The following is a 24,201-nucleotide window of genomic DNA, read 5'->3' on the forward strand; positions in this document are numbered from 1 at the left end:
TCTTAAATTTCCAGCTCTGAACTTGGTTGGACGTCTGCGTTTAATCGTGTGTATATTTTCGTACGGCTTCCTACTGTCTGTTGCAGCCACAGTCCCCAGCTCCAAAATATATTTAAGCTTCTCCAAAAACAGGGCGTCAGGAATCACACTCTGAACAGACGTTGCACATTGCTATCTGTCGTGCGTGCAGCCCGACGGTCCTTGTGCTTCCGCTTCCGATGTGTATCGTGTGTGTAAAGGCCATGTCTGTTAACTCCATTAGCCGCACAGACACACACCTCAAATTTCCATGACAGAGAACATTCTGTAATGAATTTTGTTCGACATGCAAATAGCCAGAGACCGATTAGAAATGCAGTTGGCTACAAATCGGCTTGCCATCCATCTTGTTCACAGTATGAGATGTAAGCTGGAGCTGAGGCCTTGGCCGAGGCTGTTTCTGTTGCTGGGACTTATTAAATTTTGGTTAATTTATGCACATTAAATTAAATCAGAGCCAACAAGCCTTGACAAACGAGATTTCCGGCAGAGTGAAGCAGGCTGGAAAATTTTGAGTACTGATCCACATCAATTGGGAATTAGTGCTCTGACAATGGCCCCACGGTGGGATGAATGGACTGGCGGTGGAAAGGTAATTAGGCGGAGAATATGGAATGCTAATGATAAAGCTGGTTTTGATGAGGTAGATTTGAAGTCATAATTATCGTTATCATCGTTATCGCCTTGACAGTAACAGTGATGATAATGATGACCGTCGTTTCACACATCATTAGGCCTCACTCAGACCTTGTCTGCCGTCATCTCCCTGTTTTGACACGCGAATGCGTTGCTTTTAGTATATTACGTTAAAGTATTCAATTTTTTTACGAAAAGTATCTCCGCTCTCATAAAAAATATATTTTTGTATGCATTGGGCGTAAGCTTAGCTGGAAGTACTAATTTTTTGTGAGTTCTTTTTTGCTGACCTTTTTTTTTGTCCGGTACTGTATTTGTTGCTGCCTTGGTAACGGATCACGGAGGTGGCGGACGGAGCTTAATTGGCATTTTGATATGACGGCAAAAGTCCGAACAGGACCGAGCCGGACTGGACTGTAGATTGAAATCAAATTTATAGTCCCTTGTGGAAAAAAATGTCCTTCAAAGCAGTGAAAACGTTTCTGTACGGTTCGGTTCGGTTCTGTTTTGTTCATTTGGGTTATTTGCATAATTTCGTGATCCTTTTTCCTAATAATTAGTATCCTATGCGATGGGAAACGCATAAAATTAATTTTGGGGCTATTTTTCACAATCAACCTAATTGTAATTTATAGCATGTCGCATGCTTCACTGCTAGAGCCTGTTTTTGCGGTTCGGTCCAAATAGAATTAAGTTCAATTTAATGAGCTTGCTTCGTGGTTTCGGCGGTTCCATCCCTCCTACAAATTTGACTTGTTTACAAAACAAATTATGGACTATCGAGTGCGATTTGGGATTTGTGTGGGAGGGCATTCTTATCGGGTCCCTGAAATATGTATGATGTTTACTCGCTTGATTTCCCGGAATGTCCGAGGGCGTTCAAATATTTGCCCAACACCCAAGCAGACAATAATTAATTGTTAAGGTCCGGCAATGTTTTCATATTGGTACAGTTCAGTGGACAGAGGTGTCAAGCTGCCCAGAATGTTATGCCTGATTGCATTCAACCCAAGTCAAGGTATCTGCAATAGATAGATAGATAGCCATGATTCCGAATAGTATGTATATGGGACTCTCTTGCATCCGAGGCATTCCCGAGAGGAAGGGAGATACACAGAGGGATACACAAACACACACTAGTTGTACTCTTCACACTTTACACACGCATCGCACAGGCCCACAAATGAAAAGTAATCTAAAAACCATTTGTCCCCCCTTGTACAGGTGCGAATAAAAATAAATAAAAACATATGCATTAAATAAGAAAGCCTTAAATTTGAAATTAAATTGAATTCACCGTGTCTTATGTGTACAATTATATGTGTTCTCTCTCTTTGTGTTTTTTCTTCTCTTAACACCGATCCGGTAAATCATTGTAATTATAAAAACCCTAAAAACCCAACAACCGTATGTCCCAACGGCTCCCGAACCCATTCCGATTTCCAATCCCCACCCGACTAACGTTATGCTCGCTCTTTATCCTGATTATTTTGTTTGCATTTTTTGTTGCGACTCTGTAAGTTTTTGCCCTTACAGCTGCACTGCTGGGCGCTCGGTTCCGGGCCGGGTCCAATGCCGGAATGCTGGGCCTGGGCGGCCTGCCTGGGCTGGGCGGGCCCGCGGACAGCGATGGCGATGTGGAGGCCGGAGAGGGCAACAATTTGGATGTGCCTGCCGGCTGCAATATGGGACGGCGGCGCAGTCGTGCGGTATTGTACCAGCTCTCGGGGCACTACAAGCCCGAGAAGGGTGGTGTCAAAACCAAATTAAAGCTGGGCAATGTGAGTATGATATCCGGAGGGCGATTAACCGTAGAACCAACTAGCACTAGCCCTAGCAGCCACAATGCCAGCCCTGTTGCGCCTCACGTTAAATGAAATCTAACCTTTTGATTAGGATTTTTTGGGGCACGGGGCTTGGCTTGTTGCTGTTGCTGGATGAAGTTACAGGTGGGGTTTTTTCAATTAACGTATTTAAAACTCGTTGCCAACTAATCGTCCTGCCGGATTTATAAAATTCACTTTTAATGTTATCTTGGATTTGGCTTTCCACTTTTCTTTTGCAGAACTTTATGCATTCATCCGAGGCTCCGTTTCCCGAATACAAAACTCAATCGATAAAAAAGTCACGCTTGATTCTGCCCCATTACGGTGTATTCAAAGGTTTCTGGGATTGGGTGATACTTTTGGCCACCTTCTATGTGGCCCTAATGGTGCCCTACAATGCAGCCTTTGCCAAGACGGATCGCCAGACGATGGTCTCTGATGTCATTGTGGAGGCGCTTTTCATAGTCGGTGAGTTTTTCCCCATTCACAGACACACACACACACTCCCACACATACAGAGAGTCCCACTCAGCTTGGACGCTGTTTCCTTTTTATGGGCAACCTGTTGTTCAGGCGCCAGCCAACGGGACAGTACTCAACCAGGAGCAACAATCATCATCATCATTGAATGATGATTGGACCTGCTGCCTGCATCCATTGGGGAAGGAAGAGAAATTGAATTTGTCCCGCTGCTGCTGCGAGGCTTATAAACATTTATTTGTCTACCATTGTTTCACCGTTTACCTTTATTGTCGTTTTATTGCAGATATTCTGTTGAACTTCCGCACAACCTTCGTCTCGCGCAAAGGGGAGGTCGTGTCGAATTCCAAGCAGATTGCCATCAATTACTTCCGAGGCTGGTTCGCCCTTGACCTGCTCGCCGCTCTGCCCTTTGATCATCTCTACGCCTCCGATTTGTACGACGGCGAGGTGAGTAATCCCTAGTCCTGCTCTCCTACTCATGACGGCATGAGCTGCATGAATGATGCCTGTAGGCTTTGAATTATTAATGCCAGATTTGCATTTTCACCTTAAAGTGACTTAGGGTTAGGGGTTTTATCTCAGAAGTTTTGCCACTGATGTGATGATGGATAACTTTTACTCTTGACTGCGAATGTTTAGCACCATCAAATCCCGTCCAACTCGAATTTCCGAATATGAGTATTTTGGCAAGAATTTTTAGCGAATTGTTGTTTAAATTGCTCAAAAATCCTCTTGCGGCTTACCATTTGCATGACTTTTCTGGCCCCACAAACCATACCTAACATTAATCATTTATGGCCAGAGCCTCAAGACTTAAAAGATTTGCATAAAACTGTTCCGGCCACATGCATAATGCATATTCAAAAGTTTACAGTTTTACGAAAGGACTCCAAAATCCGATTATACTGAAAAGTAAATGTGTTGTGGAGTTCGGCATAAAACATTTATATTTAACATTTAGCAAAGTAGTTTGCACTCAAATAAAAAGCTACTTAAGCTCCGACAGACTTAAATTTCAGAAAAGTACATACATTTTTCAGCACATACTACATGAGGCTTTCTGGCTTTTCGAGTTCTTTTAATGCGTAAAAATAAAGCGTATTCGTAGTCGTTGAGCTGCAATGAAGAGGATCAATAGGCAAAGACGGCAACTACGCAGTAGATTAATCCGTTATACTTTCAATTCGTGTTTGCTGAGAGCGTGGCCTGAGAGCGAAAGAGTATCGTCTCAGCCGAGTGTGTGTGGCGCGAAAGTGTTGGTGTCTATGAGAGAGAAATAGAAGGAAGATTAAAAAGGAATTGCTGAGAGTGAGCCATATGATGATACATTATTATTGTAGGCTGCTACAGAAAGAGAGCGTTCAGTTAGGAAAGAGACACAACACAATCGCAACTAGATATGCAGTAAGAAGAAGATGGGCAGCCCTGCCGCCCGCACCTTGCATTTGTACATGTACATATATGTCCATATGCATATGTATCGTACATCGATCTTCCTCTTTCTCTGCTCATATTCTTATCTCGCTTACTGCATTTTATTAATATGCACATTTTTTGCATTTTAGACAAAAATCAAATAAGTGCCTTTCATTTCCACTTCATAACGCCCTTTCGGGTGGCCCTTGACCAATTTAGTCTACTGTTGGCGCTCATTAAGCCGATTAAATTGGCCAAACTGTCCCCGGCAGAGTGTTCTGGCTGGATGGTGCTGTAATTACTCGCACAGGTTAAGTAGGCAGGTCATCTGGACAAGGCTGTGGCTGTGACCCAAATGTGCAGTAAAACTAACACCAATTTCAAGCCCAAAACGGTCCTTGGTGTCCTTGGTGTCTTAAAGCTCAGAGTGCAGTTAACTGTCCAGCAGAGCAAAGAAAGCACTAGCAACAGCAGCCGGCCCTCGAGCGGTTTGGCGCGACAGACACGGACAAAGCCGCCTCTCTTGAGGCAACGGGCGATGCTGCTTGAATTATTTTGCTTTTACTTTTTCTTCTATGTACCAGTGGATAGGGTATTTGTTTAGACTTTGGATCGATCAACAACAGAGCTGTCAGGGCTTATTATTTTAATGACCTACAATATTTCCTTTGCTGCTAAAATTAAGATACATATAAGCGGGACCATCCAAGATCAGATAACTATATCACTATCTCACTATATCATATAGCTGGCATAGAAAGAATGGATCTACCAGGGTATCCCAAGTCTCGGCCTACAAGCTAGCCTCCATTCCTTGTTCGTGCTTCTTTTGATTTGCTTCTTTCCCTCCTTTTGAGTCCCCTGTGAAGTGGACAGCGCACAATCACAGTGCGAGCAGGAAACGCTGCCGCAGCCTTCATTGACATTTCAAGGATATCCTGCGAGGTGGGACCGAGACCCCCAACAAGACTGGTTTACCATTTCTTTTAAATTTTGTTAAAAAAGCAAAATTCACTTTTCATTGATTTCATTTTTCTGCAACGTCATAGGAAACACATCCTGCCATTTGCTGCGGCTTACTTAGCTGTTTAGTTGACGGCTTCCGCTCTGGATTGTCTGATCAAATAAAAGCCTTGCCCTTTCAATAAGGGCTCCAAGAGAAACCAAAAAGTTTAAGCGGCCACGTTGGCCACTCCACTGTCTCCTGGCCTAATCTGACACCGAAAGTTTCGATACAACTTTTATGTTTCTAATTGCCAGAACAGAACCTTCGCTAGAACTTTAGCAAAAGTCATTTATGAATGTATTTTGGACTCGAAACTTTTACATTTTTATACTTTTATACTTTGATATTATTTTTTTTGGTACAAAATAGTACTCCATCGTCTTGCATAAAATTTGAGCTAATGCACTTGAAACTTTTGCATATTTAGTTTATTTCCAAGTTTTAATTATCTCTGAGACCCCAAAAAGGCAGTCAGTCAGTGGGAAAACGAGAAAGAGAACCCAACTTTCCGGGGGACTCAAGTTGAGTCACTCGTCAGGCTGTTGCTGGCTGTACGGCGTATACGATGCTAATAATGGTATTCCCCAAACTGATTTCATTTTACTGAGCAGACCCAATTAACCTATGGATTGAAAAGGGAGGAAAGAGTGATGTCCACGCTTCAAGAGTGCTTAAATGTTCATTCAGAAATGAAAAAAAATCAAGTGCAATTCAAAGTCACATTCAGGAATACCATTAATGGTACCGCGGATGCCTCTGCCGCTGCTACTGCTGCTGTCTCTTTCCAAACAAAGTAATGAGTAAACAAAGAGAGCGTAAGGCGGCGCAAAAAATTAAGAAAAGAAAGAGAAATTGAAAAAGGAAGTGGAAGAATGGCAAGGGGAGAGGGAGAGAGAGAATAGCATGAGTGGGTGAGTGGTAGGCAAAGAGAGAAAGTGAAAGCGCAGCACAAATTGCAGCGGGAATCACAATTTACCAGGCAGCGGCAGTGGTACCGACAGCCCTTGATGTTTTGTCTCTTACGCAGAAGAAAATCCCACGCCGAGCATCAGTACAGTGCGTTTCATAAACGTACGGGGAAATTTGCAGGGAACAAGAAGAGGTTTTGGTTTATCGATTGAATGTGCGAACAGAATGAGTCAAGTTTTTGACAGTATATAGAGTCGTAGGTAGGCACTAGTACGCCTGAACTATGGTGGTCTTGCACTCCCGAAACTCACGTTCTGTGCATGTAGATGTATAGACTGCACAAATAATAGAGAGGAAGCGACGGTGTCGCTATCTGTCTATGGTCGTACCGCAAAAATATTCCGCCAAGAGGTCTTTCAGTCATCTTCTCCTTTTCGCAAGGAATTTGCTGCTGCAAGCCAGAGAAAGAGAAAGAGAGAGAGGCCACATAATCCGTGCCCCATTACTTAGATGCCATTTTAAAGATGACGCTTCGTCAGCGGCAATCAACAAAAAGAAATAAAAATGTCCGCTTATGGCGCTGTAAGACTAAACGACGGCATTAGCCTTCAATTTGGCAAAGTTTTCTCCGGGAGCCAACGTTCCCACCGATAAGCTTGTTTATGTTTGCCTTAGACTTTCCTTTTCCCACACCCACACCCACACCACTCCTTCTCCCACTCCCACTTTTGCTCCCTTCTTTAGCTCCATTTTCATCTTTTTTGATGGCATCCTTTTTGCCTGATTTCGTCCCTTTAGCGGAAGTTGTCAATTGTGTTTTTTAGTGGACTCTTCGTAGGTCAAGTGCATATACTCATAACAGAAAATTTGCTGCCCTAAAAATGCGGACTAAAGTTCATGAAAAGTTGAAAAAGGAGCCCAAATGCGAGGGCGAAACCCAGACGGAAACCGAACCGAAAAATACATGGCCAAACGCGGAATAGGCGGAGTCTGGCCAGAAACATGTTGCCATTTTGTCACTGTACGTTTACGTTTTAATAACCTTTGAGGAAACCACCTTCCAGGAAAAACACAACGCTCTTAATACCCAGTAGGGTATATTTGTCTCTCTGAGACTTGAAATCTATCGCTACATTATCAAATTTAGAAAGTACATGTATGTACGTTAGCAATGCAGATCAAATAGCCAGTCCGCTCATTGCATTGGACATTGAGTGTACAAGTAGTTATAATAAGTCCGGGTACCAGGTATCTCATATTTGTAACCCTTGACGATAACAATCCCGATTTAACTCTGCTTTCATATCCGCCCACCGTCCGTCGACAGGAATCGCACATCCATCTTGTGAAATTGACGCGACTGTTGCGCCTGGCTAGGTTGTTGCAAAAAATTGATCGATACTCTCAGCACACGGCCATGATACTGACATTGCTGATGTTCTCCTTCACGCTGGCCGCCCATTGGCTGGCCTGCATCTGGTACGTGATAGCGGTCAAGGAGTACGAATGGTTCCCCGAGAGCAACGTTGGTAAGTATCAAGGTCGAGTCTCTGGTGCTGGTACCTGTTTGCATGTCTCATAATTTGGTTAGTTTAGTGGCCAGTGGAAAATTGATGCTTCAGTTGGTGCTAACTGAGTTTGTGTCTCTCTTGCTGGGTGCTGGCTACCCTCGGGCGACGCACAAGCGCCACACTGTCACCCATATATGTATGTATGTAGGTTCATATAGCTCAAAACCTTTGGCTAATGTATTTTGTTGGCTCAAAGTTTAAAGAACATCAAATCAAATCATCAACATGTATTGTAATTGAAAACACTTGCTGCGGAGGAAGAGAGCGTAAAGAAACTTTTTATTATGATATTCTAGCACTTTATCAGACATATACATACATACGTATAAATTCATATCAGAAGCGTGTGTGGGAGGGAGGTGGCCCATGGGGAAATCTGTGCCTGGGAAAATCTCTCACAAATTGCCAGTTACTTAGCACGCAGCGCCAGCCGGATAGACACGAAAAGTTCTGTTTGACGTTTCCGGTCCGTGCTTGGAAGTTTTCCCGGATTTGGCACGAGCTCCCAACTGAATGACTGACAGACTGCCACCAGGGAGAGTCGTGTGGGATATTGGGACTGGACTGGGGGACAGCCGGGATTCGGAAAGTTAGGCCCAGTCATTGTCAATTTGATTAGTACAATTTGTTTGGCCGAATTTCCAATTAAATACTAAACCAGTTTTCTTTTCGTTCCCTACCCCCCCTCCGTACTTAATGGCACCAGTATTTTTTACAGGGTGGCTGCAGCTACTGGCCGAACGGAAGAACGCCACTGTGGCCATCCTGACGACGGCGGAAACCTACTCGACGGCCCTGTACTTCACCTTCACCAGCCTCACGTCGGTGGGCTTCGGCAATGTCTCGGCCAATACCACGTGCGAGAAGGTCTTCACCATTATTATGATGCTTATTGGAGGTATGTACTCCCCTTGACGGTATTGTGGTTCCCTTTAAGAGTGTGCTACTTATTTATGCGGATATTTATCTCTCTCCAGCTCTGATGCATGCCGTGGTCTTTGGTAATGTGACGGCCATCATTCAGCGCATGTACTCCCGGCGATCCCTCTACGAGAGCAAGTGGCGCGATCTCAAGGACTTTGTGGCATTGCATAACGTAAGTACAAAGGCATAAATACACACAGAGCCCAATTTGCGAAATATAACTATCCCTAAATCGATAGTTTCTGCCATCTTTAGTGTAAATGTAAGAACAATAGAAATAGCAATAGCAATAGGGGGCACAACTCATTTCCGAGAATGAGTTTTTGAGAACATCGAAAGACACTCGAGCAGAAACCGCACGCGCACAGGAAATGACTGAACCCCAGGACGTCACCCCTCAGAGCTCGCCCAAGTGGCCTCGATGGGTTTTATTAAAATGCAACGCACACTTTCCATATGCCACGCAGCGTTTGGCACAGCATCACTGTATGGAGAGGGGTGCCTAGAGGCCATGAATTGCTGAATTCAGCATTTTTGCATTCAATCTACTGCCCCTTCTATGCGTCTGTGGACTGCCACTGCAACCTGTTGATGACGGGACAAACTTGCACGTTGCTCCATTAGGCAGGCTCTATGGGGTTCGTCGCACACGGCGTATACGGAATGCGCTGCACAATTAAGCGCATTTGTGCGGCTCTCAGCCGCGTAATGCATGCAAATGAAGCGAAAAGTGGAGGAAAAAAATGGAGAGACGAATAGAGGACGCAGATAGTACAGTTCATTAGCCGCCATGATCGGAAAGGGGAAAAACTAAGCAAACCCAATTACAATTTCTGATTTCTTCTTTCAGATGCCCAAGGAGCTGAAGCAACGCATTGAGGATTACTTCCAGACATCCTGGTCACTCAGCCACGGCATTGATATATACGAGGTAAGCCGTGGCCCTCAAGGGTATACCACATCTCTACAAGTACTCTCTGTGTACCTACTCATGTATCTTCCATATATGTATACATCTATGTATGTGTCTCGTAAATCATTTATACTTTCGCCCCAAAAAATGATTGGCAAAGTTGTTGACGCAGCAGTAAATCTTTGGACAGGCTCTCCATTCTGTTCGGACTTGTGGCTTGCCCCTGGCATTTCCGATATATGTATGTACATACGTCTGGGCCTTTAATTAAGCAAATTCCCCTAGGGTTCGCACTCACAATATACCACATACATATATTCATTCAGGTTCATGCTGTGGTTGTTTGTGACTTATTGATTGCCACTGGGTTAAATGCCTGGTCATCCTTTGATTGGTCATCCACGTCATTCATGTCCAGCTGCCAGCTTGCAGGTATTTTAACATTAATTTCAATGCTTTCCACTGCTTTCACTCATTACAAAGCCAAAATTAAATATCGTACGAGTATGAATGGGCCACGCATATCTCGGAAACTGAATGTACATTTTAATTAAAACTCTGCCACTGCCAATTGTATTTCTCCTCTGCTATTCGACAGGTCAGAGTATTCTTGTGTGCTCCAAGGAAATAAGTTCGAATACTACGTTCTCGCTGTAGATAAGGGTTTTGTGTACTACTACTTTGACTGTTGCGCTGTAGAGTACCCAGGAGGTATCTAGCAGTCTCTGTCACCAAATGGCAGGGATTTCTTATATATATTATATGAGTATTGAAACACCCCTTAAACTGTTGATTGCCGGTCATGAGAAGTCAATCTTCTCACACTTTTTGAACTTCTTTTGAACTTGAACTTTCTAAAACCTTGGTCAAATGTTGGCTGTCATTTTGCTGACTTTAAGAAGTGACAGCCAGACACATTTAGCTGCAGTACTCGTACGACTTTGTTGCCTCAACTTGCGGCACAATCAAATGGCGTACTTGGAAACTGCAGCCCCGACAGAAAGTGGCATTCCCTTTCTAATTGCTATCACAATTCAGTGGGCAATGGCAAACAACGTTTTTCCTGCTCCTTTTTTAATAGCGTTAATTAAAAACTCTTCAAATAATTCCCCCGCCGTATCCGCATCTCAGTCTCTGTCTGTTTACCCGGCCAGCGAGCACGTGCACTGCATTTTCGGGGCCTGGGGGCAGAAAATTAATTAGTGCGGACAGCCTTTGAAGTTAGCACATCCGAGCACTTGACGGTTACCATCAGCTTCCCTCAAAAGGTATGTCAGTTGGACATGGACATGGACATGGTCTTTGGGATCACTCCTTCGACCATCTACCTGCATTTTCGTTGACTTAACCTGGCGTAAAAGCTTCAAAAACATTTTTGAAAAGCCTAAATCAGATTTGATTTATTTACATTGCAAACATACTAGCACTCATGCACCGATGAAGTCCACAAATTATAGCCAACAAAGTGGGGCAGAGGCCGAAGCGGTGGCATAGTGGCAGACTGTGGCAGGCAGTGGCAGTAAATTAAATTGTTAATTTATTGCGCATGAAAATTAACTGGCAAAACGTCAGGGGACACCCCGCCCCACCTCCACCGCTGCTCTCTGGCATGCGAAAATTTCAAACAACCGCCCCAACACCAGCATCTGCTTTGGATTCACTTTGGCTTTGGCTTCGTCCTTTTGGGCAGTGTGTGTGCTCAATTAATGTTGAATATTTTACACTTCTCTGAGCACTGAAGTAGAGGGCAGCGAATAAATAACAATTCCATGCGAATTGGCCTTTCGGGGGCAAACAGAAACAACCAAAAACAGGAAAGAACTGAACGCTAGCTTTGGACACCGAAGACGAAGATATCCTTCGTAGATTCATTGTTACTAAGATAAATAATCTTGTATATTCTATATTAAATATTCAATAATAGTTGGATAGCCGTTGATGCCGCGATAGAACGACGAGAAATTTGCGAGGCACTAAGATACGACGTGAGTCAAAACGATGGATGGGCGGAAGAATGCCTCCTCAAAGGGTATTTAAAGATGGCATTACAAGCAAAACGAACAGAAAACTTTCGAAACAAGTTCTTTATTTAGTTACGCGTGGTTACCCCGAATTTCTGCCCCCTTGTCTGCATATTCGTTTTATATTACCCATAAATACAATGTATATTGGGGCTAAAGTTAAAGTTAATGTCTGACCGACCTGTGGCTCTGGTAATTGGATTTCATTGCATTTTTCGTTGAATAAAGAGCAAACACAGAAACTATAATTTTAATTGGAATTCCATGGCAACATCTAAATGTGGTCATACCTCGAACAATTCCACATTCGTATATATTTATGGAAAATGTCCTTACAGGAATGTAATTTGGAAGGTTTCTTATTAGCTGGAAAGGGCGTTAATTTATACAATGCTGTCGTAGGTAGCAAAGGAATTCCCCTGAGTGTACAAAGGCGATAGAGGCAGAGAGAAGTAAACAGCCGGTATGCAAATTTCTCTTTGATTTTGAACATGAATTCTCGGACAATAATTTCTATCCACCTGACAATGCAAAGGCAAAGATAAAGCATCAGATCCAAAGGAGACAAACAAAGCAATATGGTGACACGAGGAAGAACACATAGCAACAAGATGCACAAGGAGAGGATGGGTGAAAATCATAATCTCCACTCGAAAAATAGGCACTCGTCTCTGTATTGAAGGAACTCTCTCTAAGGAGAAAGAGTGCATTAAAGGATAGCATAGCCATAAGTAAATAACAATAAAGACAGGGAGTGTTCGTTCTCAGTAGATTAATATACCCACTGATTATTTCTTATGCTCCACTCAAGTGTTGCTACAATCATAGTGCATTCGAAGATAAAGATTATGCCGGTGACAGAGTAGCACTTGAGCATAGTGAAGCACTAAGACAATTGATGGGAGAGCAATACGAGATAACACAATTTCGTGCTAATGCTCTCGAAGAGGAACATAAATAAAAACTCACGAATAGCAGCAATCGGAGGTAATGCTCCAATTCTGCTAGCTCTCGTGTATGATGGCAACTTAAAAAAACTGTAGGGATCTGTTCAAGCTTTCTTTCTCGAAAGGAAGATTTGGTTAGTCTGGACTTGCCAATATTGCCCTTATTTATCGGGATGGTTATTTATTAAGATAATTATTAAGATAAAAAGTCTCATTTTACTTGGACCTTTAATGAATTTCAAAAGGTTCCAACATTCTTTGGGTGATTTCTTCAACTTTCTCAAAAGATTGCTCTATAATTGTATTATTCTCTTACTAAGAATCGATCTGTAAACCAGTTTAAAATAAGTCTGTAAGTTGTTGGCTGGGTTACTTCTTTGGCTCAGTGTACTTCCAAGGATAATTTTGATTTTAAAGGGTAACTGACGCTCATTACCGAACGTATTAGAACTGATCTCTGAAGCATTCCATCGTACCATTCCGTTCCATTCCCTACCCTGTAAGTATTCCCTTCCTGTTGCACGACATATTACATATGAATAACAAGATGGGAGAGCGAAAGCCCAACATTTCCCTGGTGACCGAATAAAGTGAAGCCAAATATTTCCCTTACAATTTTCATGTAATTCGTTTTTCACGTGTACTGCTTTTAGGTGTGTACGAGTGTGTAGGTACACTTAAGAGCTCGAAGGATTCGTATCTTTGCGTACGTTCGATAAGTGCGGGCTTATATCTGCTTCTTATTCTTTCTATACATACTCGCATATCTTTATCTACATCTACATCTTTTTTCTCTTTTTTGGCTTTTGTCCCTCCTCTTTCAGACGCTACGCGAATTTCCCGAAGAGTTGCGCGGCGACGTCTCCATGCATCTCCACCGTGAAATATTACAGCTACCAATATTCGAGGCTGCCTCACAGGTGAGTGGCTCCTTCGGGGGATGGGATGGGGGATGTGAATGCTCTCTTTCAGGGGTCGACCAGGAGGCTCAGACAAATGGAACGAAATGGCAACGATGGCAAAATAATCAGAAAAGCGGAGCGAACGGCCCATTGGGGGGATTCTGGAGCAGTCAAAAGTTAACTGCTGGCTTAACAGAAATGTTGGGGCTTCCCTTCGTTTCGCTCTCGTACATACATATTTCGTATGTTATATACACACACATGTACTACATATATGCACAGGTCTACGCATAAACCGACTTATGGTCACAGGTAAACTTTCTGGCCACGAATTCTGGGCCAGTCAGCTCCAGCCAGCGTCTGAAGCGGAGCATGAAAAAGGTTTTAGGGAAAATTTGTAGGCAAAGATCCGAATGCAGCAACAGAAATTCGCCGAACTTGAGTAGTTTTCGATGCCCAATGTCAATACCCTTGTCAACCTCTGAAAGCTTACCTTCGAATGGTTCCTTTACGAGTTTTCGTGTGAGTGTTTTTCTGGCTGCTGATGGAATGGAGTTCCGTTTTGTGTGTGCCCCACCTCGGTCTGCCCTCCACGAAGTAATTGATTTCTCATTTACGGTTCAGTTCAACCAACCTAGGACTGCTGAAAGCTGAAGAGTTGATGTCTCGTTTAAATGGTAAATTATAGAAAGGAGAAGGTAGATTTTCTTAAAGAGTAAACAAAGGTAAAATATAGATATTTAATTCAGAATTGTGTTGCTAAAATTTATTCTGAGATAGAGAGAGAGAGTGTGGGAACCGTGACTCGGCTGCAACTTGAATAGAATAGAGCGCAAACAAAATGAGTCTAAACAAAACAAAAACGGACAAAGGGGAGTGCGAACATTCATAAAGCCCATTCAGCAAGGCAGCGGCTGTGCAAATAAAAACCACTCAACAGTTATAAGCGCGCTTTAAGCCACTTATCGTGGCCAAATGCGAGTAGAGGGCGTGCAGTGGCTGCTGGGAGGCGACCGCAGGACATTCCAGGGCAAGGACACAGCTGTTGTCGTTTTGTTTCATTGCGCAAATAAAGCGCGGCAACCGCTGAGCTTAATTCCTGCAACCGCTACCGAGGAGTCGGCATCCAGCAGTTCAGCGGTCCAGCAGTCGAGCAGTCGAGCAGTCGACCCCAAACAACAACAATTCCTCGAAACAGACCAGAATCGGATCTATTTATATCTGTACTTTTGTTTGGGGGGTCTCGTTGCAGGGCTGCCTGAAGCTGTTGTCGCTGCACATAAAGACGAACTTCTGTGCACCCGGCGAATATCTAATCCACAAAGGCGACGCCCTCAACTACATCTACTATCTGTGCAACGGCTCCATGGAGGTGATCAAGGACGATATGGTTGTGGCCATTTTAGGTGAGTGTTTCATTTCAAAAGTGTCCTATCGATAGCTGAATCCCTTATTTTACACACACATGTATGAGTATATCTACCATAGAAACAATCAAAGTGCAGGGTATCTAAAGTGTCGGCTATCGAAGCTGCGTTCCTATCTTGTCATTTCTGTATAAACTAATTTAATTTGTCGTCTCTTTTTCGAAAAAAAAATATGTGCGGAATTTTGAATCTATAGAAATATTCATTAAGTATCATAAATGTACTCTCGTTTCAAGTCATTTTTATTTAATTAATTATCTTATATTCCGGCATTCCTTGCTTACTCATTTCTCTTTGCGTTTTTCCCCTGTATGATTTTCGTTTCTTTTATCAGCGAATATAGCCATCGGTTCTTATAAATGACAAATTTTCATTCTGCTTGTGTTTCGACTTTGGGCGTTTATTGAACTTTTGCCAGTTCATTCACGTCAGGCTCTTTGGCCGTGCCCCTGGCCGCCTTCCACTGACACTATGGCGCAGGGAGTCATCTGGTTGTTTATTCATTCAAGGCAGACATCGTCCTCGTCATCCACTCTTACATTGACATTGAAATCAACTTCGGGCCCCCTCGACAAAAGCCAGGCTCTATTTTTATGCTCATTGATTCTGCTGGGACTCTGGCCTTGCCTGTAGCTGGATATGGCCCCGATTAATGCGTCTGACCTTTACCACTCTCTCAACCATTCTCTCGCAAACTCCACAGGTAAGGGCGACCTGGTCGGCTCCGACATCAACGTGCATCTGGTGGCCACAAGCAATGGACAGATGACGGCCACCACCAACAGCGCTGGCCAGGATGTTGTCGTCCGCAGCAGCAGCGATATAAAGGTAAGTAACAGTTTCCTTGCTATTCAAATGCTCATGACGTTTCATGTGGGGGAGGGGATCTGTGTCCGTGTGGCAGCATGACTGTGACCGTATGTAAAAAGAGGGGAGCGATGTTTGTGGTTGTGAGGGATATGCAGTAATTAAATAGAATCTATTCATATACCTTTCATTGGTTTAGTTCTCAAACTAGAGGGCGAACTCTAATGAATGGCGAACGCTGTTTCACTGATGGTAAAGAGAAAGAAGAAAAGAAAAACTTTCCAGTCCGAATTGATGTTTCCACTAACCTATGGTTACATCTGGACACTATTCCTTTTGATTTCCATCAACTGGTTTTCCCTGAAAGAGAGAATGATAGTTAAGAACTAGCTCCAGCCAATAGTCTCTCTATCTTTTTTCCCAGTATTAGCCTGAAGTTTTCTGCAATGAAGTAAGCGTAGAACAATTGTCTATAGCGCTCTTAGACGGTCGGCTTCTTCGACTGTTTCTGTCTGCCCTTTAATTATATTTGCATTGTAGTGAGGGAGTTCTTTAAAGATTAAATTCTGTGTTGAATCGAGTGCAATTTCATCACGCTTGTCATAAACTTTATCGCGTCGCGTCCAGATTCTGAGAACGCCATCCTCCCGGTAGTATCGCTCGGGTCCGGCGGCCTGACGGTTGCGGTTCAACATGGTTGCACAGCACAGTTTACACTTTACCGAGAATTCTTTCCTTTTGTGCAAGCACAAGGTCAATGGGGCATAAATGCTTGTACACCGCCCTAACTCCCCCTTCCCTCCAATCTAAATTATGGCAATAATCTTGGGGCGGTTCAGGTTACTAAAGATTCACGCCTAATTAATTGGCCCCCTCTCCAGTCTGGTTGTCGGTGTATTCTTGGAAAGGGACCCGAGTCTCTGTAAAATGATTAAAACGAAGAATTTCGAATTTTATTGTAGCTTAATTAGTTGAGGAATGTTTAATTTTGCATAGTTTCAACAGAAAGCGAGAAAGAGAAATACGAGGATGCGTTGCCACCTTCTTGTCCTTTGGCCCTTGTCGTTCCTACTATGGTTCGTATACCCTTTCCAATGGTTATAGTGGCTGTAGGGAAGACTTCCCAACCTTCTATGAGAAAAGGTTGTTTATCAGAATGTGGATTCTCCTGGATCCATAATAGCTAAGCCCCTAATCGAGCGACCTGCAAGTGTATTCTAATTTTCGGTCTCCAAATATGGCCTTTTCTTCTTGTTTATTCTTACCTTTGCTTTTATCTCGTGTTTATTTGCATGTCTGCCCCGAGAAAATAAAGTGCAGACATTCTGGGTATGTTTTCGCACAAGCCAGCACCAGCTGCCAGCACCGTGCGCCCCTTGTAGGCGCCACTTCGTGTTGGCAACATCTCTCGGGGCACGGGTCGTATGAGTGATACTTAAGCGTTCCCCCCCTTTCACTGCGAGTGGGTGCTGGTTTGTTTGATTGTGTGTGCGAGAGTGTGTAAACGCCAAGATGGCGCTCTTAAGTTTGTAAAGAATATAAGACGCAAGGCGTCAACATTAAAATGTGCGCCTGGTGGAAGGCGGAGTAGTCGACTGGTGGAATACCCCGTCAAAGGTGAAGCATTAAGCTACCTACTAGTATACCTCCACAAAAATAAAAGTAGAGTTGAAACTATAGAAGGAAATATATCTTAGGAATGCGTTCATCATTCAAAATTGAAATGACGGGTGGCAAAGAGAAGCATCTCTTCTCTTTCCATTGTTTCTGCATTGTCATGAGTGAGGTATACTTTCACTGTGATTCAATACACGCCTTGCTACCCCGCATTCCCGCTGCTTCAGCTTTTGTATCTTGTTCATGGGTTTAAACAGCTTCCACGCCTCCGGCTCAGACTCAGACTAAGACCCAGACTCAGACCCCACTCCAGATACAGATCCCCCCCTGGGACCCTCAGATCCAAGTGCATAATCGTTTAGCGGCAAACGGCTTTTGACTAACTTTCTGTCTTTCTTCTCCTATGCGTATCTACAGGCGCTCACCTACTGCGATCTGAAGTGCATTCACATGGGCGGCCTGGTGGAGGTGCTTCGTCTGTACCCCGAATACCAGCAGCAGTTCGCCAATGACATCCAGCACGACCTGACCTACAACCTGCGCGAGGGCTACGAAAATCAGGACTCGGACATCGGGCCATCCTTCCCCCTGCCCAGCATCAGCGAGGACGACGAGAACCGCGAGGAGGGGGAAGTGGGACCAGCAGACAAGGAAAATGATGCAGGTCCGGGCGGAGGAGCCGGTGGTGCTACACCCTCGCCGCTGCACAGCGTAAGCACTGCTTCACCGCTTCATGCCACACGATCCCCACTTCTGGGAATGAGCAGTCCACGGAACCAGCGGCTGCACCAGCGCGGACGCTCGTTGATCACGCTACGGGAGACGAACAAGCGGCAACGGAACCTCAATGCGGCCTGCAGCCTGGACCGAGGCTCCTTCGAGGAGCCAGACACAGAAGGGGAGGAGTCGGGGGTCGCCAAGCGGCCATCGCTGGAACGGCTGGATTCACAGGTCTCCACCCTGCACCAGGACGTGGCGCAGCTGAGCGTTGAGGTTCGCAATGCGATTACCGCGCTGCAGGAGATGGCCTTCACCTCCACGGCCATGAACTCGCACAGTTCCCTGAAATTTCCGCCGGCCCGCTCCATTCCGAACATCAGCGCAGGGGCCGGTAATCGGTCCGGATTGGGCCTGAATGATCCAGCCGGGTTGGACTTGAAAGGCGGACACCTGTCTAATGGTGCACCGGAGGTGGCGCCTATTTACAGGAGCTCCTCGCATCCGCCCGAGGTCTGGGGTCGAGATGTGCAGCTGCCGGGCAGTAATGCGGCCAGCTCGAAGTCGGAAAAGGCATCCCCGGAAACACCAGCAGCCGCCGGCGAACACAATCGGACGACGGCCAACCGCAGCTCCCAGACAGACTTCTACCGCATCGACTTCCCCACATTCGAGCGATTCGTGCTGGCCAATCCGCGCCTGGTCCTGGGCCTGTTGGGCATCGAGCCGGCCATCAAGACCGAAATGGAGCTCCTGCAGCAGAAGCAGACCCTCCAGATATCGCCACTCAATACCATCGACGAATGCATATCCCCGGCAGATCCTACTCTAGGAAGCTCCAAGGAGCGTTTGCTTGGGCCGACGGGAGGGTCGAGTACCGGACGCATCTATCCGCCACTGGACGATGAGAACTCTAACGATTTTCGCTGGACCATGAAGCACTCGGCCAGCCACCACAGCTGTTGCAAGAGCACTGACAGCCTGCTGACACCAGAGGAGCAGATGGCTGCCCAGCAGCCGCCTGTTGAGGGCCCACCTCTGTCCCAGGAGCGATCCAAGCGCGTTCGGCGCAGCGCAAGTGGTAGCAATTCGAGCATATCCAGCAGCAGCTCCAGCTCCAACAGCTGCGTGGTCTCTCAGAGCACTGGCAATCTGACCACCAGCGCCTCGGTGCACTGCAGCAGTAGCAGCCAGAGCGTGGCTAGTGTGGCCACCACAAGACGCGCCTCCTGGAAGTTGCAGCACTCGCGCAGCGGAGAGTACCGACGGTTGTCGGAGGCAACCGCAGAGTACTCGCCCCCAGCCAAGACCCCGAACCCGATTCCGATTCCAGTGTCAGCGGCAGCTGCCGCCATTGCCGGTTATGGCAGGGACGAGGAAGAGAGTGTGGAGCTACTAGGACCGCGACGTGGCTCAAGGCCAATTCTGCTGGGCGTGAGCCAGGGGCAGGGCCAGGGCCAGGCCGTGAATTTCCGCTTCTCTGCCGGCGATGCTGACAAATTGGAGAAGGGACTGCGTGGCCTGCCATCCACTCGCTCCCTACGCGATTCGAGTGGCAAGTAGGAGTAAGAGGCATTGTTTATGGATGATTGGATGAATGGATAGGTGGGTGCGTGATAGGCTTGAGGGAGGTATGAGGGTGGCATGTGTGGACTCATTTACATGCAACCCGCTGTGCGTGATTTATGGCCTAATTAATACTGAAATACGAAGACGCTTGTACATTTAATATTGTATCTCTAAGATACAAATACGAGCTGAGTTTTCCATTGATTTCTCCCTTAGTTATGTTCTTCAGCCATATAGGTTCAGCCACTTATCTTTAAAAGTAATCTAATAAGTCCCGTTAGAATAATGATTAATTCAAGCGAGTAGCTTAAAATTTATGATCTGTAAGAAACGTATATATACGAAATTTGGTTGTTTCCCTTTAGTTACGTTTAATTTCAACATCATTTAATAAGCTAGCTCTGTATATTATATCATTAAGATTTGAGTCTGATAAGTATTTATATCCCTTAAGTTGCATTCCCAAATTTAAGTTTAGGCCAGGCAGGCGTCTATAATCGGGGGTGAACCAGATACATATTTATTGTACAGCATATCAGAGAGAGAGAGAGATCCAAATATATTTGTAGCCTAGTCTATTTTTGTAAAGACCGCATCAGGAATAGTTGAGCAGGTAAAGCAGTCCACCAGTCCACCGAATGTGTGGCTGTCGGCAGGAAAAGTGCAGTGCAAAGAACAGATAACTAAATACATATATTTTCCTAATCAAACAGTTATAGATGTTCCATATACATACTCGTATGAATGTTATATTTAAATATACAGATACCCAGATAGACAGCAGATAGACAGGTAAAGGTTATATTTCACAATATCTCAACGGCAATGGAATGCGAAACGAGGCAGATCAGCGAAGGTACAAATCTATAGACCTCCGATTAATGTTAGTTATATGTATGTACCTACTCGTATATATGTATATGTGTATGTATATGTACATGTGTTTAGAGTTTGCTTAGCAACTGAAATCACAAGATTATTGAAAACACTTAAACAATGGGTGAAATATTAACAATCTTGAATCGACGACTCCAAATCGGAGATGTTCTCAATGCGAAGTGCTAGGAAGAGGTTTTCCAAAAAGCTGGAATTGAGAACATGCCTGTATAGGGGGGTATTTGAGAAATTGGAGCTACCTGATTGAGTATAGATTATAGATCTGGCAAAGTAAGTAATAGGAAAGTACGTATTTTGAAGTGGGATCCCACACATTTGTAGACACATAAGAGAGCCCCATCCACACTTCGCTAGTCGGAGATGGGGGTCCCATAGATTATGTTAAGATAATCGACAATCGTGTGCAAATAAAATACTTTGTATATTGAATGGACAGAGTTCTGCTTTAAAAGTGAACTTTCGATCGTTTGGATAAGATGATGAATTTTGTGATCCGCAGCGTGGAGAGGCAACATTAATTAATCGACAGAGTGTTTAATTCGGTGTTTGTTCAATGGTTACAATGTTCAACTGAAAACTGAAAACTGTGTACATTTCTGGCATCCCATGTATATCCTGGTATATGTATGTACATATATTGTAGTATATGTATATCTGAATGTGTACATTTGTAATTTGCTCCCAAGAACTATAAAGACTTAAGCTTCATTCTATCTTTGATGTAAGCATTCTATGATAATAAGTGTGTAAGTTTTATATGTGGTTAGGTGGATAAAAATGTCCACATATGTTTTAGCCAAGCCAAGCAAACTGGCCTACAACCTAAGCAGAACTTTTCAATTGAGATCTATTAAAGCCAGTTACCAGACAGAGCATCTATTAAACGTTTTTAAATGTTTTAACCTAATGTTATCAAGACTATATACAAGTTAATACATGTAGTTATACACAAAAATCATACAAGAATATCCGATATTTCAATAAACAATAAACTTGATGTGACAACTTGAATCGACTTTTGCTGTGCTGTGACTGTGGCTTTCCCTCTGCCAAAGAAGGGAGGTATAGGGATGCAAGTCGGAATTGAAAATCCCAGCAAAGCGTTTGCTAATTGACCAACTTTTATTGACGTCCATGAGCGGCTTTTCCCGTATGATTCACCGAACTTTAATGCGATTATTTCAATTGGTCTGATGGTCGGTCATTTGGCATCATTTCTGTACCATAATCCACTGACCAGATTGCCAAAGTTTGTATGTCAATCGAGGTATTAGACCAGCCAGGGGGCTTGTCTGTTGTATGTTGTCTCTTGTTTAAGGTAAGCGCATTAACTTCTGAGCCATATATTCAACACGAAGTGCGGAAAATATAACCGCATCGTATATTACGCTTAACACCACATCTTGTTGGTTAATAATAAATGCTGAGTGCACAAAAGTTCCAGAGAAAGAGACGAAAATAGCACCAAAACAATTCCAGGGAACCAGAAGTTCCACGGAAAGCAATGTCCGATTCAGCGTGGCTTGCACGTGGTGGGATTATGAATGAGTGTGTCATCTGCTTTACATATGGATGTATGTGTCACATCTGACCGAAATCTTCACTGCAGCATGACAGGACAAATAATTAGTTTTTATTTTTCGATTAACATACTTGCACATATGTATATGTACATATGTACACACATACAGTATAGGCATAGGGAATAATTATCAGTTTGCTCCTGTTTTAAGAGCTTTTCCATCGAAATTTTCAAGTAACTGTTAATGTTACCCGTCAAATTAAGAAATGTTCTATTAGATTGGCGAATTACAAATAATTGTGATACTATATTTTTAATAAAAACAATATAAAATTTAATAATTCTTAATCGAAAGCATTTTAGAAAGAATATTACACACATGTAATTTTGTAGGTATCGTTACATTTAACATAAAGCGTGATGTATTTTACATTAATCTAACGGTAGATAAAACTCCTTTGGAAAGCTTTAAAGCTTGTAGTCAATTGTGTGTGTTTGAACATACATATGTACTGCTAAAAGCGTAAAAGCTTTTTCGTAAATCAACGAATTCTATCCGGTTGTAAACAAAGATTTGTATGAAAGCTTTGAAATTAAAGCTTTACTTTGCAAGATTTCAAATTCGCGTAGAGTCCACCCAGCTTGAAGTCCACCTAAATCGGACCAAATGCAGCTTTGGGTCCTTGCATCTACTAGAATCCTACACTAATACGAATTAATAAGCTCCCGATAAAAACTTTGAACCGCAAACGCAGTTGATTAGATTCGCAATAGAATTATCATATGCCAAGAGTTCACAAAAGAAACGAATTTGAATGTTTGCGGTAGGGCTAATTAGCTCTAAAGGCTCATTAATGCAGGCATTATCATGAGAATAATTTATGCAAAAAGTTTAGCGAACATTTTCAATGATAAACCGACTTAAATCCTCCTTGCATGGTGCGGAGAAACTGAAAGAGCAGAGAAGAAAAACGAAGGGGTCCAGGAGGAAGAGGAAAAAATTAATGTTAATAACTTGAAACTATTATCAAACTCATTGCGGTGTGCTTTCACTGGAAAGAAAGAGTGGAAGGGGATGGGATGGGTTGGGATGGGATGCCAGTTGTGGCAGAAGTTGCAGTTGCATTTGCAGTCCCAGTCCCAGTTTCTGTTTCTGTTTCAGCTGGAGAGAGAGAGTTCTCCAGAAAGGACAAGAAAAACTACTCGAGCAAAGAAATTAAGCTAACTATTACTATTTTTTCAGTGTTATTGCGGCCGCAATGGGAGAATGCTTCAGTGGCCATACACGAAACGGGGGCAAGGCTGGTGTAGGTGGGAAAAACTTGTTCCTTAACTTTCGAAGGATGCTTGAGAGCGGACTTAGACGCCGTTAGAGTTGTCGCTCAGCCGGGATGCGTTTAAAGGGCAGGACTCGCGGCGGACAATCCGCATCCGTTTTTGGACGTAGCTTAAGTGTATATTGTCTTAATTAGAATCGCAGACATCGACGTCCATTAGGGCAGGACCACACCAGGAGACCAGTGGCTATCCTCTTAATTACGCAAATACAAATTGGTCTATGGCATGCAGTCTGATTTTGTGCTCGCCATTTTCAGATGCGATGCAGAGTGGGTGGGCGGGGGTATGACATTCATGATGCCAGTTACCACCGACACAAACATAACAATTGCTATTGATTGCAGTCGCCAACACACCCACACACACAGACACCACCCACATAATAACAAGAGCCAAGGGCCGTCATGAGCGTAATTTCTGCTCCAATTCGGCTGGAGCAATACGAGAGCCAGGACTTTGGGGCTTCTCTTCTGCTTAATTGTGCTGCAAAACTTTGCCACTGGAAACGCTGTTACCCCAATCTCGCAAAACAATTTTGTGCTCGGCTTCTATGATAACTTTCGCTACAAAATATAGCTCAAAAAATTCAAGGTACGATGAAACCGTAAAATTTGTTTCAATGGCAACATGTTCGATGCGTAAATTGGAAAATATGTTTATAACAGGTAATGTCATGCCTTTTGTTTTATAACAAGTTTATGTTCAAACACATTC

At 43.8% G+C, this 24,201-nt stretch overlaps 1 protein-coding gene and 2 long non-coding RNA genes across 12 annotated transcripts in view; 1 reads left to right on the forward strand and 2 right to left on the reverse strand.

The window, feature by feature from the left end:
* LOC26533311 (uncharacterized) overlaps positions 1-516 on the reverse strand; it is a 2,080-nt gene extending 1,564 nt beyond the window's left edge. Inside the window, exon 1 of one of the 2 annotated variants that reach the window (XR_001452156.2) lies at positions 1-516. This exon is cut by the window's left edge and continues 1,212 nt beyond it. This is a non-coding gene — a long non-coding RNA (uncharacterized lncRNA). The other variant, XR_001452155.2, reaches the window with a different exon arrangement.
* Positions 1-21,632, forward strand: part of Elk (Eag-like K[+] channel) — a 73,127-nt gene extending 51,495 nt beyond the window's left edge. For 5 of the 8 annotated variants that reach the window (XM_033378759.1, XM_033378761.1, XM_033378760.1 and 2 more), the window contains 11 exons: positions 2,197-2,456; positions 2,741-2,969; positions 3,268-3,431; positions 7,643-7,844; positions 8,593-8,784; positions 8,864-8,982; positions 9,661-9,741; positions 13,516-13,611; positions 14,846-14,999; positions 15,724-15,848; positions 17,862-21,632. In XM_033378759.1, coding sequence (XP_033234650.1) covers positions 2,197-2,456; positions 2,741-2,969; positions 3,268-3,431; positions 7,643-7,844; positions 8,593-8,784; positions 8,864-8,982; positions 9,661-9,741; positions 13,516-13,611; positions 14,846-14,999; positions 15,724-15,848; positions 17,862-19,724 — 3,485 coding nt within the window. In that variant the 3' untranslated portion in view covers positions 19,725-21,632. Of the gene's footprint in view, positions 1-1,954; positions 2,041-2,196; positions 2,457-2,740; positions 2,970-3,267; positions 3,432-7,642; positions 7,845-8,592; positions 8,785-8,863; positions 8,983-9,660; positions 9,742-13,515; positions 13,612-14,845; positions 15,000-15,723; positions 15,849-17,861 lie in introns of those variants that run through there. The other 3 variants (XM_015184119.2, XM_001360682.4, XM_015184122.2) reach the window with 3 other exon arrangements.
* LOC26532446 (uncharacterized) overlaps positions 1-24,201 on the reverse strand; it is a 43,143-nt gene that overhangs the window by 4,829 nt on the left and 14,113 nt on the right. The window contains exon 2 of one of the 2 annotated variants that reach the window (XR_004468905.1): positions 7,394-8,135. The exons of the other annotated variant lie outside the window; for it this stretch is intronic. This is a non-coding gene — a long non-coding RNA (uncharacterized lncRNA). Of the gene's footprint in view, positions 1-7,393; positions 8,136-24,201 lie in introns of those variants that run through there. 2 annotated transcript variants of the gene reach the window in all.

The sequence above is a fragment of the Drosophila pseudoobscura genome, chromosome 3 (genome assembly GCF_009870125.1).
Source record: "Drosophila pseudoobscura strain MV-25-SWS-2005 chromosome 3, UCI_Dpse_MV25, whole genome shotgun sequence".
In the NCBI taxonomy this organism is placed as follows: Eukaryota; Metazoa; Arthropoda; class Insecta; order Diptera; family Drosophilidae; genus Drosophila; species Drosophila pseudoobscura.